This window comes from Manduca sexta, chromosome 23, assembly GCF_014839805.1.
Source record: "Manduca sexta isolate Smith_Timp_Sample1 chromosome 23, JHU_Msex_v1.0, whole genome shotgun sequence".
Lineage (NCBI taxonomy): Eukaryota > Metazoa > Arthropoda > Insecta > Lepidoptera > Sphingidae > Manduca > Manduca sexta.
In genome coordinates, this window is record NC_051137.1 from 8,320,302 (window position 1) to 8,340,376 (window position 20,075).

General features: G+C 33.9%; 1 protein-coding gene across 1 annotated transcript; it reads right to left on the reverse strand.

Annotated features, from left to right (window-relative positions):
* Positions 1-55: 55 nt before the first annotated feature.
* Positions 56-18,989, reverse strand: LOC115447113 (serine-protein kinase ATM). The gene is made up of 35 exons (XM_030174047.1): positions 18,524-18,989; positions 17,860-17,956; positions 17,002-17,166; positions 15,980-16,209; positions 15,806-15,904; positions 14,302-14,538; positions 12,882-13,012; positions 12,578-12,811; positions 11,417-12,507; positions 10,667-11,088; positions 10,137-10,586; positions 9,733-10,059; positions 9,087-9,649; positions 8,738-8,909; positions 8,249-8,489; positions 7,899-8,170; positions 7,406-7,677; positions 6,915-7,122; positions 6,269-6,560; positions 5,721-6,191; positions 5,446-5,647; positions 4,583-4,748; positions 3,905-4,011; positions 3,701-3,808; positions 3,377-3,609; positions 3,073-3,300; positions 2,828-2,986; positions 2,461-2,567; positions 2,189-2,305; positions 1,916-2,032; positions 1,647-1,834; positions 1,466-1,572; positions 1,107-1,221; positions 833-981; positions 56-346 (listed from the first exon to the last, which is right to left on the reverse strand). Exons 1-35 carry the CDS (start codon positions 18,722-18,724, stop codon positions 159-161), a joined length of 8,466 nt encoding a protein of 2,821 aa, XP_030029907.1. The 5' UTR covers positions 18,725-18,989; the 3' UTR covers positions 56-158.
* Between the last annotated feature and the right edge of the window lie 1,086 nt (positions 18,990-20,075).

A 20,075-nucleotide genomic window follows, 5' to 3' on the forward strand; every position in this document is an offset into this window, starting at 1 on the left:
AAACTTTATAACGCGGGCGGAGCCGCGGGCAGAAGTTGGTAAATTATAAACGAGGTATTAATAATCAACTTTATTGCTTGAACATACAAGATAACAATTATTAGATTGAACAAAAATTTCCAACACATAAGAGTAAGGCACTACGGAATGATCAGGCATCACAGATAGGGTTGCCAGCCCGGGTAGAGGCGGCAGAGGTTGGCGGGGTCGGCGGCGGCCTGCAGCAGGCGCGCCACGTGCCCGGGCACGGCCACGCCGCCGGGCGCGCCGCCCTCGGAGCCGCCGAGCTTGCTGCTCACGGCCAGCAGCGCGCGCTCCGCCAGGCTGCTCTTGCCGCCGCGAGCCACTTGTCGGACGAACAATCATTACATACATCAATCTCATTTTGATGATTTGTACTCCAATATTACTATTACACATATATACACACACATCACGCATTTATCCCCGAAGGGGTATGCACAATCAGAACAACCACTTTTAAAAAAATGTGTTCCGTCACATGATGTGATAGGGGGCGAGACTATCGCTATATCGGGCACAAATTCTAGACTCCGGGCTGATACTGAGCAGAAAAACCCAAATAACACTGCCCAAACTTCGGGATTCGAACCCAGGACCTCAGAGCTCTGCCGAATCGCGCATGCAGTACAACTACATCACCGAAGCAGTCTCCAATTACTATTAATTAAAACATTTTGCATCATAGCTACGGTTATTCATTGACGGACATGAGGTCCACAATGTTTTTTAGATACAAAATTTGAGAATTCAGTTTTAGTTCACTATGTAAATAGGTTATAAATAAAGAGACAAAAAAAAACAAACTCACTGTTTGCATCATTATTTTCGGAACTTCGTGCATTTTGGTGGGGGGTAGTCACCGTCCATGTGTACAATGGATCGCATAACAACACTTCTAATATTGTCAGCAAGGTTTCTTGATTATTGCGTAATAATTGCATGGTTTTCTCACAACATCTGAAACAATTTATCGTTATTGTTTATTTCTAATACAAACAGTTGTGTCATACTCGAGTTAATCACGAATCAATCCAAACCAAAAGAATGGTAGAATAGATAGAGAAACACAAATGTTTTATCACCTTCTAAATATACCCTCAACGCCACTCGCTCCAAAACCCGCAATAATATCTTGAGTCAAACGAAACGGCACTGTTTCCGGCGTAGGTAACGTCTTGCCTTGATCGAAAGCAATTCCTGAAATGATAACGTATTTGTTATAGTCCAGGAAATATAGTATGCAGCAATAAATGCTGTTTTTTTTCAATGCCGAATTTTATATTGTATTAACGAATTTAATACGTAAGTACGTAACGTTGTTAACACAGGTACTACTGGGGGAAAATGGTTTGTCAAGTCTCGAACAATATAAGAAAACTCAAGAAATACTTATGTCTCAAAAATAATTTGATAGTAAACTTATATAGCAAATAATAATTACCAAAATCAATGTGAATAACTTCTGCTGTACTTTTGTCGATTAAAATATTATGCACGTGTCTGTCGCCCAGTCCAAGTATGTAACCCACCATGGAAGAAGTGCTCACGCTAGAATAAATTATAGTTATCATTAGTCACAGCACATATTGTATAACTTCTTCAATCTTAACAATATTTTGTACCTTTTCGTGTAGGCCAAGCGTCTTTCATACCACGTCACCGGATTGAGATAATTTTCAGTAAAGAAATAATGGAAGACTGGTTTAAAATCTTTCAATATCTTTAAAAATACAGCTAACTTTTCCTTATTACTCTTTCTTCTTTCATGGCATTCGGATAGTTTTACACGTGCGGCATGACTCGTTATATCCTACAAAATACAGATGAATGAATATTGTCTTCAAAAAAATAACTCTCATATAAATAAAAGCGGAATACGTTTGAATGTTACCTTCGGCCGGTAGCGCGCGTGCGCGCCCGCTTTCCCCGCGCCCACCAAGTACGCGCCCAGCGGCAACGTGCCGACACACCACTCCAACACTCCCGACTGCCGCGACATTGGCACTACCTGGCAGACAATCAAATGACAGCCACTATGTCACATATATATCTATCTATATACTATTTAGTAGTATGACTGTAGATATGTATAGTGTGGCATCTGGAGCAATATTAACATTAAAAAATATATTCTCATCGAATCTTGTGTCGATTTAAAACATACCTTGTAAGTCCGTATGAGAAGCTTATTGCGACTTGTGATTGGATCCTTCTCCAGTAGAGTGTTAACTATATTGAATACTTGCTGCATTACCGCGTCTTGTCTCATATCGTCTTCCCCCTGGATTACATAATGAATTATAGTTAATGTACAATTGCTTTGATTTGACAATGTTAAATTCTGTTAGACATAGTAATGAAATCTTTACAAAACGAAACACGGAAATTATGACAAAATATAAAACAATACACATTCTCCTTATATGAGGCCTTTACCTTAACTAGAAGTATTCTTTTCTTCCCAGTGGAATCCGTGCAATATACCTTCTTTGGACAATTTATACCTCCCACCAGTTCAAAGATATTGTCAAACGAATGAACCGCTGAAATAATAAGGTTGTTTTAAATGGTTCCAGCACATTGGTAAACTAATTAGTTCGTCGTTAGTGTATGTCGACTTATAAGACTGTTTTCTTTTGTTCATACAAACTATTTTCTTTCCTTGTTCGTTTATAAAGAGAGAAAAAGATGGAAAAAGTTAGAGAACGATTCGTGGTCGATCGTCCCCGGAAAAATAACTCTGTACGTAGATCAATAAACTGTTAAGCAGTGAACGTGACGTTTGACAAGAAAACATACTCACAAGGTAATTGCATATATCGGCAGTCATTTTGTATCGGTATGGTGACGGTTGGCACAGGAATTGCGTTTAATTTGCTAAGTTTACGTATATTTTCCGCAACTGGTATTTCTTGTTTGCTTTGTTTTGTTAGGGGCTTATAATTCGCGAAACTTATAGTTGCTAAAAAGAAATATAAAATTTTAAAACATAACATATGTAACATAGTGTCAGAAATACTGTCTTGCTTAATTCTATAGAGATGTTACCGTCACAAATCTTCTCCATTTGCGCTATTATAATCGCTAACTCTTCATTCTCTTGTGAAAGCTCTTTGACAATAGTTTCAGCGGCAACCACGCGTGGTTCTAGATTTCGAGGTTTAGCCGTAGTCTTACGACTGCCGCTCGCATTCAAAATCATTTTATCTTTATCAGAATTTTTCAAACTAAAAAGTATTGGTAATGTATGATGAGGATGTTCTTTGGCGCATTTTTCTGAAAATATAACTTCTGTTAAGACCAAACATAAACAAAGAAGGTATACAATAAAAAATAAGATAAAATACATTACTTATAATTCTTGCCAAATTGATAGCAAAATCAGTTTTTTGATTCGAGATTCGAGGTGCCAACTGAGGTAAGACCGTAATGAATTTCCTTGACGGTATATCTAGCAACATGTGCGAAAATGTTGCATTGTTCGTTTCTTCAAATTCAAAATTAGGATTATTGAGCCACAAAGATATAACCCGAAACACCGATAAATTATTTTCTTCGCATTGTTTTAGTGACTGTAAGTAATACCTACAAAAAATATATAATATATTGCGACTTGTGACTGGTTGGTAACTTATAAACACAAATAATATTATTAAAGGTGCACGGACATGCATACCTCATAGCCAACTGTAAGTAACTTTGTTTTTCTGCCTTCGTATTGGCGATTTCCGCTTCATCTAGTGCTCTAAATCTATCGTTGACAAAGAATGCTTTTTTCTCATCCCTGTAACAAATCAGAAAGACCATTAAGAAAATAGAAATGCATATAAATATATTAAAGCATTTATTTTATTTTTAACATTACGTCAAAAGTCGGTACCTTGTCAACTCTTGCTGCGTTGATCGTAACGACGAAGCTGTTCCTTTCATGCTCTCTAAACATTTAACTTTGTTTTCAAATATCGATGATTCCATATACGTGGCAACCTACAACATAATATATCGTAGTTGTAAAGGTGAAATATGATAATATATAAAAAAATCTCGCCTTTTTAATAATTGTTGAATACATTTTTCTAGCACTCTATTGAGACAATAACGTTACGTTAAGGAACAAATCTTGAAAAAAAAATTTTTTGAGTAACAAGATTATGCCTTATTCCGTAAAACAAAGAAAATATTATTCGGAAAGTGGTTAGCACAAATTCTTAAGCTTCGTACGACCGGCTTACGTAATTTATGTTGGCTAATTTCAATTAACAATCCCAATAGGTCGATTGATAGAGCAAATGAACCATCAAAATAACGTTTGGCATGCTTACAGTTCACTTATTTCGATTATTGTATTCCTGGGATCGATCTGAAGTTAATGAGTGGGATCATTTATTGAAATCGCGTGTATGTTAATAAAGATATATTGATAGTACGATCGGTTCATATAAACAATCTTAACTTTTCTTGATGATTTTTTCGTTTAGGTTATACTTACTATTCGCGAGTAGTTAGCGGTTGGGATAGTTTATTGAAATCGGTCAGTAGGTGACACATTTCAAATTACCTGTTTGTATTCAGCGTCCGCGAACTTCGCAATATCATAATACACCTTCATCCTCGTCTCTTGGTGATCATCAAGCTGCAGGATCTCAAGGCTTTTTATTAAATACTTATTAATTATGTCCCTCGTGTTATCACGTTTTGTATCGGCCATCCATAGACCGTAGCGTCTTAAATTTAACATTAATTTATTAAAAAATTATAGAATTAGTTAACTTATCTCAAAATCGAATGTGAAATAGATATAAAAAATATAAGTATATAAATAATTAATATTGTTTTCCATACAAACATTACCACAAACACCTTACAACCATCACAGCTTTTCCCTTTTCAGGAATAGGAAGAGGTGTAAGATAGATATAAACCACAGCTGGTGTAATATATATGTCACCAGCTGTGGTAGGCCCTATAGGGCAAGCCTATTCCTACATGTAGTGCTCAATGTGCTCAATAATGCCAGTATTACTTTTCTAAGTCCGAGGATCACCCCGTGCCACCCCGAGACCTCGTTGCATTATTCATACCACAATATAACTACATAACATAAACATACATAACATCACGCATTTTATCCCCGAAGGGGTATGCAGAGGCGCAACTAGGGCACCCACTTTTCGCCAAGTATTTTCCGTCCCATGATGTAATAGGGGGCGAGCCTATCGCCATATTGGGCACAAATTCCAGACTCCGGGCTGATACTGAGCAGAAAAACCCAAATATCACTTTGCCCGACCCGGGATTCGAACCCAGGACCTCAGAGCGCTATTGTACCGGACGTGCAATACAACTACGCCACCGAGGCAGTCACAATATAACTACACCACAAAATTCAATCTTCATAATAAAAATAAATATTGTACCAACCTTAAAGATATAGCATTAATTTTGGCACTCATTGTTTGGTCGCAGACTAAATTGCGAAGCAAAGAAAGTGCGATTTCCTTGTGCCCTTTCGCCCAAGATATTTCACTTTCCACTAAACTTACTTCTTCAGACTTTTGTAATTTTTTAACCATTGCCAAAACTCGTTCTGCCATTTGTAACTTATTATTTGATAATCCAAGTTCTAAAAAAATCTACATTAGAGTAACAAGTATACAATAAAACGTAAGTAAATATAAGACAATATAGATACATACCAGCATATTCAATCTGTAGAGAGGAAATTTCACTAAAAGACTCCCTAAACATGTTTGCAGCATGTTGCAATATCAAAGCTCGCTGGGATATAAGAGCCTCGAGGTGCTTGAAATCATTATAATTTGGCAAATTTTTCACTTGCCATTTGACGAGGATATCATTCAACGAAGACTTTTCCGTCCTAACTGCTAAAAAATCTTCAATGTCCGCTAATAGGTGCAGTTTCCCCACCACTTTGTACGTATTTTGACAGTTGTCCATGTTAAGATTTTGACAGAGCCTGTGTATGGCTAGTTTTGATTTATTTAAAACTTGCATTAATTTTCCTTCCATATGCGACGAATTTTGAAGAGTAAGGCAGTCTTTCAGGCAAGCGTAATGAAATTCTTTAAAAAGCGAATTAGGGTTACAGTTTGGTTCATTAATTTTAACTTCCAACTCCTTCGTATCTACAAATTCGCTCCAGTCCCCTGTAAATTAAACAAATGGTTTACATAAATCCAATTAATCGGTCAGTTAATGTTCATAAGAAAATTACTGAACATACCTAGGAACGACAAACATTCATATTTGATGTCCTCAAGCTCTTGTTTTTGTGGTAGTGATTTTATGTACTGTAAAGCTAAGTGATGCATCCCGGACTTGTGGAGAGATCTGACGACTCCGTATTGAAGACGGGGATCTTTGTGTTGCCCGCTGGAGAGCGCTATGTCGTGCAATAGTAACGCGTCGGCGAACTGGCCCGTGTTTATGAGGTGCTTACGTTTCTCCTCATCGATGGTCAAGTGGGCTGTCCCGCACCCATCAATGGCGTCCATGTCACCAATTGAGACGTAACACTACAAATAAATTTAATTACTAGCTTATGCTCTCGGTTTAAGAAATTTTAGCAAAGATCTGCAATTTTTTATTAATTATATTGTTCGCATTTGCAAATGAAATTATATTACGTGTCTTAACAAAGCATTTTAATAAAAAACATATCATTAGTATATATTTTTTTAATCATGAATATTACACAAAAACACTTGGTGATAGAGTTGTTTCTCTCCCTCTCTCTCAATTTAGTATAGAGTAAGCCCATAGTTGGGTCCTAACGAAGTTCAGGTTAGGTAAGTTCGTAAACAATATTTTGACATCAAAACATCTTAACTTTCGTATTTATATTATTAGCGACGTAATATAATGTATACCTTTCTAAATATTTGTTGGATCTGTTCCCCTCCATCCATATTGGTGGTGAATTCAGGTGAGCTGGGAGGCACGCCAGCGTTCTGAGACATCGCCCACAGCTCCCCGTAATACAGCGCGGCCAAATTCTGGTCAGCTACAGTCGCTGCCCAAGCTACTTTGTCATAGTCCAGTTTTAAATAATTGTAATTCTCAAATGTTTTATTGGGCCTGCATAAAAAAAATAAGAGAATTTAAAATTATAACATATTAGTTTAATTGGTTTATAACAGGCAATAAAAACATTTACATTCTAGAACAAGCACAAGCTGTGAATATTAAAAAAAACAATCCCGATAGCTATCTCCAGATCGATCACTAAAATAAATTAATGATAGCAAAAATATTACGAGTCTTGCCATGAAACTTTACTCTGACTGATTCATATCCACGATCGATCTGTAGATATAGATCAACATCGTAAATAACTTCGACCGTTAATGAATGGATTTACCTTGATACGTAGTGTTTTCTTTGCAAACGCACGAAGTCAACAACCGCAAGCATATATTCAATTATCATTTTATGACTGTGATTCAGACCTTCCACTGATTTTGGACTAGCGAAAATGTCTCCAGTACTATCTATTCTATCCTTATAAAACTGATCCCAAATGTAATGGAAAAAACCATTTATCTGTTGGCTAATTATTTCAATATATTTTTCTGATGAACAATGAAGTAACAACCCCACCAGAGCTGGTAAAATTTCTCTGCATGTGCCAGACTGAAATTTTAAGCAAACGCGTTACAATTGTATCGATCCAATTCTTAATCTGTGATTTGATCCCAAAAATAATCCAATGGATAATAAGTCATTTATAAGCATGTGAATAAAACTTTATTCTGATTGATCCATTTTCACGATGGATCGAAAAACAGCGATTGCGATCCTTTATTGAAATCGGCGGTTAATTTATATTAAAGAAAATATATCAAAACTTATACCTTCGATTCGCAAACTAACTGTAGAGATTTCATGTAATCTGTTCCAGTGTCAACAAATTTTAACAGAGTGCTTGTAATTTCTTTTAACCACATTTGGTGAACAGAACTTCCTGTTGTTTCAGACATATTGATTAATGTCGCAGTGAATATGCCTTCACTGTAATTCGCATAGTATTCGTCGAATGCTCGGGTATTAAACGTAATTTCAATGGGTAGGAAGTTGTTGCTAGATGTTAACGACTTCAGTATTTCCGTATCAATAGCATTCAGCTCTAAAATGAATTAAAACAGGTTTTAAATAATGCCAAATTAATACCATTAAATGCGTTTTATTTTGCGGAAAACCATACCTAATGCATCAACATTCTCCACAAATTTCATTAAACTATGAAGCGTTTCCAATGTTTTATCCATCAATTTTGTATTTTCGTCAAAAATAATGTCAACAAGAGACTTGATAACTACAAATACAAAATAATTCTTCGGATTCACGGTAACCAGCTTTTGCGTGTCCGGCGGTGGTACTGTTACCAACGTCTTCAAGTCATACGTTCCAATTGCAGACAAACAGTTGCAAGCCTCAGTTGTGATCTGAAATTAGTAATCGTATAACCATTGATTTGCTCTTTTAGTAGATTTATTAAATTTTAACAAAGATATAATAAAAAGAGAATAAGCAGTTAAATAAAAATAAGATAATGTCTGATGCCTACTTATTCCACAAGTTGACTAATAAAAAAAGATTAACTAACTAATAATTCTAACATTACACTACTTCAAGAATCGTACATGAGAATACGTGAATAAAGTAAATACTTACAATTATAATTAATGATTACCTTTTCATCTAGCGAAGATGTTAAAATATTATTCAGCGAACAAATAACCCGATGAATAATACTTGTCTTACAATCTTCAGAAAATCCCTTCGGGCCTAGAGCGTCACACAATTCCTTCACATGACATTTGTTAAATTTTAAAAATTTCTTCAGTTTTAGCAATATTTTGTGGCTGAAATATTTTTATAAAGTGCATTTTTCAAACTTAACCTAGATGTGTTGTTATAAAGTTGAAGAGTTAGTTTGTTTGAACGTTAGACGTTAGAACTGAAAAAATCTTTTAGTGTTGGATAGCCTACTTATCAAGGTAGGGTATAGGCTACATAGCATCACATATAAATGTATTTACCTTGGAGTAATAAGACTCGTATTAAAAGTTTTAAGTTTCTCCATAACACCTGCTGTGGTCGCACATTGTAATATCTCCATATTGCCTTGTGACATAGTGTTAATGTAGTCAACAACGTCTTCACTTTCTTTCAAACAATTGTTAATACTGCGCGTTACAAATGTTTCTAGCTCCATACATTGCTCTTCAAAGCCTTCATCGTTTTTCACAGCTATAACTGATATTATCTCGGGCAAGGCCTTTTGTATTAGTTCTGCTTTACTTGGCAAAAATCTTTCGAGTATAAATTTTAATGTTCTTGTGATTAGTTTCATCTCGTCATGGTCACGACATTTCTTGAGCGCATGAATTACGCTCTGACACGCAAAATTGCAGACAAATACATCAGAAAGATAGTCGAGAGGAAGACTTTCTACGACGGTAATGTAGGCATGCAAAGCCAATGCTTTCTGTTCTAAAACATGCTCTTTTATAACGTTTTCCCACAAACGTATTAATATTTGGAACACCACGATAGTTTGATGTTCACAAAGATATTGCATAATATTTCCATCGGTAAATTCCTGAAATGAAAAAAATAATAGCTTATTATTTTTGTATAAATTCAAAGTTAATTAACTATTTATCAAATAAAAAAATATCTTACTCCTATATAATCCAAAATGGCACAAAAAACTTTTTTTGGATAAAAATAACTCTTGGTATCATTCCTTATGGCGATTTGAAACAATGTTTTCGTTCCCTCGTAGTCACACAAATGCAATGATGCCAGTAACAACAAGTCACCAACATTTTCAACGAAAACGTTTGTCCATTTATCACTTGGCAATATTTTTCCAGTGTGTTGAAACATTCTATTAGCATTTTCAAATACATGTCTAAATGCCCTGGGTACTTCAAGTGTGCAATCTATTTTATACTTCTCTATTACCAAATGGGGCAAGCATAAGGCAATAATATTGCAGAAACAACTCTGTAAAGAAAGAAATGAATAATCTTAAATTATTTCATATGACTTATTTTTATTATTATTTACCAATCTTTATTTACCTCAACGACATCTTCAAGTGTTAGGGCAGGTCTATCCTCGAAAACATTTGCAGGAACAATATTACCCATTTTGTTCCACAACGAGTCTGCAGCAATTAACCATTTTTTGTGTTTGTCATAAAACACATCCAGTTTATCGCAGCCAAATAAACTTAATGGCAGTTCAACAACTCTTTTATTGTGTGTAAACCAAAAGTGCAAAACATGTAACAGGTTGTCGCTTAAGTACGTCTCAATATTAGTTTTATTAATGGAATATACAAGTTTATTTAAAACTTTCTTTACTAATGTCTCATCTAAAGATTTATCTTTTTGCAAACTGATAATTCTTGTTATTACTTTAAGCAGTACTGATTTTTTTAAATACACTAGCGCTACAAAAGAATGTAAAATAGTTAATGTTCTGTTTGCCGCTTCATCTTTTAGGATTTCTTCTTTAGTTTCAGCAACCTGCAGAATAGCGTAGATTCAGTTTCTTGTTGTTTATGAAAATAACAATTTATTCCATGTAAATGACAAAAACTACGTACATCGACCAAATAAATATCTGAGAGTGATTCCAAATACTCGTCTATGTCTTCATCAGAAAAACCGTTTATAACAAACTTTAATAAATGGCAACAATAAAGGCGGATGCTGTGGATTCCGCATCTTAATTTTTTAACTAAACTCTCCTGAAATATGTTATCTAGATTGCTTTTATATTTTCGGTTCAGTTCAATGATTTTTGCTCCACATTCATATACCAATGGCACGACATAGGGAGCACAAAATAAATTTTCACACCGATGTAAATACCCCTTCACCATTATATAACAGTTTAGTTTCAATGTATCATCTTGTGTCCAAATGAGATTGAGCATATTCAATAAGACTTTAAGTATGCCGAAGGTTGCTTCTGAATCTCTGTACAACACTTTGCACATGTGTGCCATCAACGTAAAAATTAGGCCTGGAAAATTAAATTGAAGATTAACACACTATAATGTAATGCAAAGAAGGGCATCTGTTAAACCAAATGCTCGGCTTTCCTTACAGAACTATAAAGAATATAATTTATAAATATGAGAACTAAAAAACAATTCGCTAAACATTTCAAGACTACTGAAGTAATTAAAAAAAAATATATCTTTTTAACCTTTTTTTCAATCTTAACATCGTATAATAATATCCCCTTCTAAACATTCAAGCATCCCAAAGTTCTGGGGCTTGGTTCCGCCACTACTATATTTACTTTAATTACATAAGTTTGTTGCAATAAAAGTGATCATATAATTTACCAATCGGCGGTTGCTCCACTGTAGCATCGCTGAGTAACTGTATGCACGTGAGGGCACAACGGACATCCGACGGCAAATTGTAAAGTTTTGGGTCCAAGATCAATTCCAATATTTCAGTGCAGTAGTCTCCACGCGTTCTGCAGAACGCAGCTAAAACGTAAATACAGTGATGCTTCAAGCCCCTAACAGACATTTCCTCTTCATCTTCTATGAGCTCGTCGTCATTCTCAGGTTCGGTGTGAATGATATTATTGAGACAATGGAAAAATTGGCTGTCTATACATGCACGAACTTCGGCGTTAAGAAAACGATGAAAATCAGTTTCCAATATGCCTTTTGTTGATTCCAATATCTTAATTTTGATCGGAATTTGCACATTACTTTCTAAAACCTTCTTGAGGCTTGCATACATTTTTTTCAGTGCGGTATCTAATAAATTGTAAAGTTTGATTTTCTTAATTTCTTTCGGTGATTTACAGGAGTGTGTTATAACAGTATTTAAATATAGAAGAACAATGTTAACAAATTTGATATATCCCAGTAAATCATCATTATTATTTTCCAGTTTTTTTATATAATCTGTTAACTGACTGAAAATTATATCTCTGGTTTTATTTTCGATATCAGCATTTATTTCGATGTGTTCCTCTTTTTTAGCGGTTACAGGAACTACTTTCGGTATTTCATATTCAAATTCACTGAATAATATACACTTCTCAATAGAGTTGAATAAAGTTTTGTACGTGAGATTAATATCATTTGTTTGTTGACATTCGGGCACATTACTTATATTTTCATTTGCTAACACCCGCAAAATCAATTCTACTGTACTCTCAGGATTTATAGCCTTGATATCTTGAGAAAACCATACAAAGCAGTTGATGCGAAACTCTAAATTACTACACTTATTAAAAAATTTGTACATCAACATAGATAGCGTCTTAACACTGCTATCAGATACGGGCATGCTTTTCTCGACATACAATTTTATCAAAGTTTCTGCAGTTTGGTACGTAACTGCATCCAGTAGAAGCAAACATTGCATGATCTTGTGTAAGGATTTGTGTCCAGCGTTTAAACATGTTGAATTCCTGGATGACAAAAAATATTGCATAAATAAATCTAGGTATTTGTAATAACAAATTATAATTAGGAACATACCTAACACATGAATCCCACAGCGACGTAACAACATTAACATGATCTTCTTTCTTAAACAAATTATTGGACATTAATTTTTCTAACACTGAACAAGTTAACTCCCCAAAAATATCCCATGTTGAACCAGTTTTACTGTTTAACGCCAGCGTATCAAGTACATTCAATAACATAAGGTATTCTTCAAATGTAATACATTGTCCTTGATTTTTTACCAACATTTGTATCACTCCGATCCTAAAAAGAAATTTGTTAATGAAAAAAAAAATTCAGCATTTTAACATTACATGCATACATAAACACAAACCATGGATTATGATTTAGTTTAAATTCTTCAATAAGATCAACAAATGTTCTAGTTTTATTATGAGTTGTTTTCTGTCTCTTTGAGAAACTCTCTTCTGCTTCGTTTGTTTGTGCCCGCAATTGATTAAATATCTGAAATAATATAAATATATATGTAGCATACCTTTACATAGTCAGTTTAAATGTAAAGGTCAAAGCACGACCAAGCTAACACTTTTGCAAAGAATCCTATTACATAAATATCAAATTAACGCCTCTCCGAATTCACCATTTTCCGCCGTGGTATTTCGTCCCACTATATGACAGGGTTACCATATCGTGAACAAATTCCAGGCTTCAACCTCATACTAAGCAGAGAAACCCAATATCACTTTGCCCGACCTGGTCTTCGAAACCGAGACTTTCGGACGATAATTATACCACGCACACCATACAACTTCGCCACCGAGGCAGTCTACATAAATATCATTCACAGAATTGGAGATTGGAGAGATCAATGAAGTAATTTTAAATAAATTTATTTCTCAATCCATTAATAATAATAATATCAGCCCTGTATTATATACTCGCCCACTGCTGAGCACGGGCCTCCTCTACTACTGAGAGGGATTAGGCCTTAGTCCACCACGCTGGCCTAGTGCGGATCGGTAGACTTCACACACCTTCGAAATCCCTATAGAGAACTTCTCAGATGTGCAGGTCTCCTCACGATGTTTTCCTTCACCGTTAAAGCGAACGATAAATTCACAAAGAATACACACATGATTTTTTAGAAAAGTCAGAGGTGTGTGCCCTTGGGATTTGAACCTGCGGACATTCGTCTCGGCAGTCCGTTCCACACCCAACTAGGCTATCGCCGCTTTTTTTTATTATTAACTAGCTGACCCGAGAGACGTTGTTCTGTCTTAACTTTCATTTTTATTATTTTTTATGTATATAGATAATATTTAAAGCTCGTCTGGCGCTCAGCTTGATTTGTACAGTGGCGAAGGGTACATAAAATAACCCGATTCCTTCCGGCTCCCCTTTCACAATTTATATAAAACAATTTCTAAACCCCATTCATGCATATAAGTACCTATATGATGATACCCATATGGGTTCCTTTTCGGAAAATTATCACCCTTCTCCACTGACGTGTAGTCGATTGCCAAACGCCATAACTCTGTGATATATTCTATTAACTAGTATATTACAACTGTTCACGTTCCGAAGGGGTCGCGTCGCCGTCCCGCTGCGTCCGCCGTTTGACCAAAGCTTAAATTTACATAAGATCTAAGGACTAAAACTATAACTCAAATCGAATTAATGACATTCATACGACAAAAGTAAAACTTGCTTAGACTTACAAACCCTGCCCATATAAACAATTTCGGTAATATGTTTTCCACACGGTATTTCTTGCAACATATTTTACAAACCTGATAATAAACTGACGCCGCAAGTGAATAGAAATATGAGGAATCCTTTGACGAATTATTGTTCTGTTTATGGAATTTCTGGAGATAAGTTACTTCTAAGCATATTATTTCTAAAATTCCATTGAGTCTCCTATTCCAAATTTCCCAATCATGTGCTAGACTACCTTCTTCGGTCTGTATTCTTCCTAAGGGGTGATGGAGTATCACTGTCCCATGTAACAGTTTGAACAGAGAAACCTGGAAAATAATCAACAAATTTTAAATATTATGTAAATATAACTATGTTGTAATTTGTAAAAAATATACATATGTACTAATGGTGTTTCGGATAACCATATCCGTATTCGCGGATATTCAAAGGGAAAATCTGTATCCGGCAGTCGGCATCCGGTACTTTTTCGGCGGATCTTTTACTTTAATAAATTTCATAACTTGGATACATAAAATTGTCCATATTATAGTTAGATAATATCTAGTATATACGATGAAATAGTGTATATTTAATTATTTTTTATAAACCAATCAAGACATAAATCACTTATTACACAACATAATTTTTTGTCATAATATATATAGTATTTAAAATAAGGCAATATTTTAATAATTATTTATTAAATAGTTGTGCCCACAATTTCGTCTGTGTACACTTAAATCGAAGGAGGCCGTGTTTGTAACTCCGAGCGTTAACTTTGTGTCAGAGTAATCTGTCTAGCAACAGACTTATCGCTTGGATATTTCTTTCCTATAGGTAAATTTTTTTTTGGTTTCTATTATCGTTAACGATCGTAGAAAGGCGTCTACGGCCCAAGGTCTAATACCTCGCCAATCGCCATTAATTGAATAAAAAAGTTGAAACCCGTATGTGTACTCGCGGATCTACACACTAATCATTCAGATTCGTATCCATATCTTTACATGCGGATACAGATTTTTAAACAAACATGGTGAAATTAATTCATTTTTTTTTTCCTGAAACATAAGTAGACAGTAAAGAACAGAGATATGAACAATTCAGCATTTGGAAATAAAATAAGTAATTAAATTACAATTAGCGAAATCAGTCTTTTTCTATGATGTGACTTAATGTTGCTTTTCTTTTTTCATCATTATTCATCTTTTTTCGTATTTTGTATTGTAAATTTATTCTATGTCAATGTCTGAGTACATGTTTTAGAAAAACGGAGCAATAAATTCCACACTATATTTTTCTGTATATTTTCCACACTGTATATAAATCAATGTCGCTTCCCTGATATAACAAGCGGTGATAGGGTTGCGCAGTCGAAATTGTGGCCACGGATGGATATAAAATAATGTACTATTAGGTGTTTTTCATTGCTAGTGACATTTAACCGGTCACAGACTTTTTTACTAGTTATTGCGTAATCCCATTTGGTAACACCTAATATAAACAATTTTGCAATACACAACAAAACTGAATATTACAATTTTATGATTCAAATACAAAATATGAAGAACATAAGACATTAAGACTCATACACACCTTTTTGTTTTGGTCCATATTTTGGTCATAAAATTTCAAAACACATGATAACATCTTCTCTGTGAATCGACACATAGTCAGTCGGCATTCTGTAGACAGCTGCAAATAATTTACTATTTTTATGTCTTATTATTTATATATACACTAATACAAATTAATATTCAAAGAAAATACCGTTTCCAACAGCAATATGATGATTTCAACAATAACTTCTTGTACTTTTTTATCATATGATAGTTTCAGAAAACAGTTTTCAAATGTACTTAAAGAATTTCTCAGATAAATTATTATCTGGCAATTATTACTTCCACTTTTGACAATGAGTAAAAGTAATCTTAACTTTGTATAGTCATCCAGTTTGGAGTAATTATGTTTACAGACAGAAAGAGAAATATCTAATATCTCTGTAAAAAAAAAAAAAATTAAATAGTGGGCTATATAAGTGAATGCCGGAATCAACCTGTTTATATCCAGTTCAAAACATGCCAGCATAATTGTCTCAACTACTGAGGCGTAATCATCTCTCATCAGTCGACATTCTATTGGACCCCACTCTACTCACCATCAAGTACAGTGGGCTCACTTTGCTGTGCACATATATAAAAAAAAGAAACTTTAGCTCTAACTAAATGACTATTAAATTAGTTAAAAAAGTTTATTGGACAGTATTTAGCCAGTTCACCTTCAATGTTCCATCTCAAGTATTTATATTGAACGTAAGATTACACCCACATCACGCCTTTATTCACGAAAGGCTAGTCAGAATTGCAACCAAGGCGCCCACTTTACGCTATGCTTATTCCGCCCGATATGATATAGGGTGAGCTTATCGGCATATTATAGTTCTTTAGGGACCAAAATGGAATCAACAGCAACAGCATAACATCTAATGGTTCTATTTTTATGATAATCTATTTGAATATTATCACTGATGCTGCAGATAAAACTAACTACTTTGATATACATAAACATGCTCAAAGACAGTATGTCGAAGATTTCAGGCTAGAATCTCATAGGACCAAAAGCAGATAATTACACATGGAACATAGCTTCTTCTCTGATATTACTTTTTATACATGATCACAAAAATAACCAACTCATTAGTAAGATATCTTGGCACAAAAGCCATTTTAGCTCTTGAATGCAGGATGAATTTGTTTCTTATTTATGGTAATTTTGTAATAAATATATTTTACCTTCCCATGTGGATGGTGCTATATATCCTAAGTAATAATCATGAGGCAAAATATGCTTGTATAGTAATATCAAATATGCATCTCCAATAGCCTTTAATAAACGTTTATCCTTTAAGATGTACAAACAAGCCTCTATTACAGTGTTACATTTAACGTATGCACCACCTGCAACAATTTGTATAATATTTCAAAGAAATAATTTTATTTGTATTTTTTTTATGCCTTTGGCAGAAATACACCTGATTTAAATGATCTATGTGAAACCATAGAAAAATAAATCTAAAGAATTTGTAGAAGTGGCAAAAGGTAAAATTTTCCAAAAGGGAACCGGACACTACATTAAGGTAATAATATACATAAATTCTACATGTAGCTGGAATTGGCTTATATGGACCCTTCACCACTCCCTGGTAGCACTGCTGGCCTGAGTTGTTAAGACAGAGATTAAGACATTTGGGCATTTGAAAATCTCAATCAAATACAAAGTACTAGAGCAAATTCACTTCACATATTTCTGGGAGACAATGCTACTACTCATTATACAGCCCAGGCAGTGTTTTGAAGTGTTTAATTGATCATAAATGGTTTAGTTTCAATTCACAGGAAAGACAATAAACATTCACAAACTTTGGCATTTACAATAATAACATTATATTATGATTTTGATGGAGAATACAGAATTTTATTCTTTTAGCATCTGGCCTCTCATACTCCAATAGCATATTTAAAAAATATTTGAGATACCAGAGAAATTGGGTTGGAAAAAACCACATATAGTGTTGCAAAACCTAGAATTTAAATGCACCTGCTCTATGACATCAAGTTTTAAAAATAATAATAATTAATAATACCATATACCTTTATTGGATCCTGCCACACATAAATGCAATAATGAAGTACAAAGTGGTCCAGTGACTGTATCAAATGTTTTCGATGTGTCATATTTTTCAGTTTCCTGTAAAAATACAGTGTACTTAGTTTATTTTTAAACAATCAATCGAAAAGACATCTCGGTTTGGGTAATCCAACATAAATTCAACTTAATTGAGTATCTAAAAACTAAATCAGAATTAACCATTTTATTACAATATTATTTAAATGATATAATTTTAGTTTTTAATAGGTTAGTATACAGCTTGAGTGATCTTGTAAAATAGATCTATAGTGTTAGTCTAATTTTGAGGTCAGGTGGGCCACATGTAATGGCTCAATATGCCATATGAAACTGTTGGGCCAGTTGCATGCACATTGTGAATGAGGATGGCTATCCAGGTGGATACAGATATCCTCCAGCCTCCATTGTTTACATACTAACTGCCCATGTCAATAAAAATATCTGCTGACATAAACATTAATCTAACTTATACACAATTTTAATAATTTTCGGCCGAATTTCGACCACCAAGTCTTAGCAATTATGTATTTTTAAAATCATAATTTATACTATTAATTTTTTCAGACATATACGATACAATATTAAACAATAGATTTGGTGAGCAAATATTGTAAAGAAAATACCAACCTTTAAAATATAATCATTTATATCGACAAATAATTGAGTCCATGTGTAACCATTCTTTTTAAAAGTATTTTCGGTTAAAAGCATTGGAACTGCATTTCTTAGAAGATATTCCTTCAGGGCTTCAGCATTTTTTTTTCTGTCGGTAATTCTATTAGATTTGAGACCATCACAGATTTCTTTTAGAGATACCTCTAATGCCATAATTAAGTGAATTATTATAATAAATCCCTTGTGATAAAACGGAGCTAGGAAGTATTTAACATTTTTCAAGCACTTATTGTACTTATAAACTAATAATAACTTTTCGCAGTAGTATAACGCTCGTAGATAATATTAATATGAATAAAACTTCCTTACATTAATAAAACATAAATTTTCATTAGTTACAAAAGTCATAGAACAAGTATACACAAGAAATAAAAACAAACCGATTTTAATTCGCATAAACACACACCGGACATCAGTGTTGCCAGATAGGTCAAAAAGAATTATAATTTTCCATATTATATATGGAAAATTATAATTAAAATTACCCTATTAGGGTATTTGACATAGTAAAGAAATAAATAAATTTGGTATTGAAGATTATATAATTTAAGGTGTTAATTAAGAATATTTGATTTAAATTACAAATAAAAATTATTAAATATTTTATTTTCCTAAATAAAAATAAGAGTTTTTGAATCTGTGCATCATTTACAAGAAACGTCTCAAGCGACCAAGACTAGAGAACGTGACGTCACGATGTATTATATGTAATGTCTTGTCTTTTGGTCTTGTCATTCCGAAAAAGATTTTGGCGCGTTTTACTCGCAGGTTTCATTAATATTTATATGATTAATTCGTATCCAAGGTGCACTTTACCGAAAAAAAAACATGGAAATTGGTTTTATTAAAACTGACAGTGCAAATTAGCCAAAAATGGAGTCTTATATGATCGCAAATTTCTTTGCCTCAAACCCGGACTCTTGTTCTGCAGAATTTAGGAACGTGGAAACTTCATTGTAAGTACAAAACTATCGTTTTCTGATATTTTGTTCAATTCACAATAGATTACAGTTTGATTTATGTACTTAGCCTTATTTTGTTTTGCTATAAAATAACTTTTGTGTCATGCATGTGATAGGTACATGTTTACTTTGTAGACTATAAATACAAATAATACATTATTACGTTACCAATAAAATCATAACTTATGAAGAATCTTACTCTGGTTAGGTACCTGTTATTTGTGTAAAATCTTTTCAACGAAAAGTTTCTCGTATTGTGGCTATCTGTGATGCTTTATTTCTATTTTTACAGATCATCAAGACAGTTGTGTGGTGATGATGCTAATTCATATGCTAACTCAAATCCTAAAACATCAAGCTGATTACAAAGTGCCCGACATTCTTCAGTTCTCGATGCATTATTAGAGCATCAAACATAAGAAAGGAAGTGACTGTGAAACGTTTTTAGCCAAAATTAATGTTTTTACACAAGAAAATATAAATTTTGTGGAAAGTCTGACTCGAGCACAACACAAAATTCAAGCATGGCATGAGTTAAGGTA

Bases quoted from the DNA above. Each gene is read 5' to 3' on its own strand.
- LOC115447113 (XM_030174047.1), bottom strand. From the start codon at position 18,724: ATGGCATTAGAGGTATCTCTAAAAGAAATCTGTGATGGTCTCAAATCT. The intron at 8,171-8,248 runs GTATGGTTTTCC...AATTCATTTTAG, and splicing joins GGAGAATGTTGATGCATTAG to AGCTGAATGCTATTGATACG. The intron at 2,987-3,072 runs GTAACATCTCTA...ATTTCTTTTTAG, and splicing joins AATGGAGAAGATTTGTGACG to CAACTATAAGTTTCGCGAAT.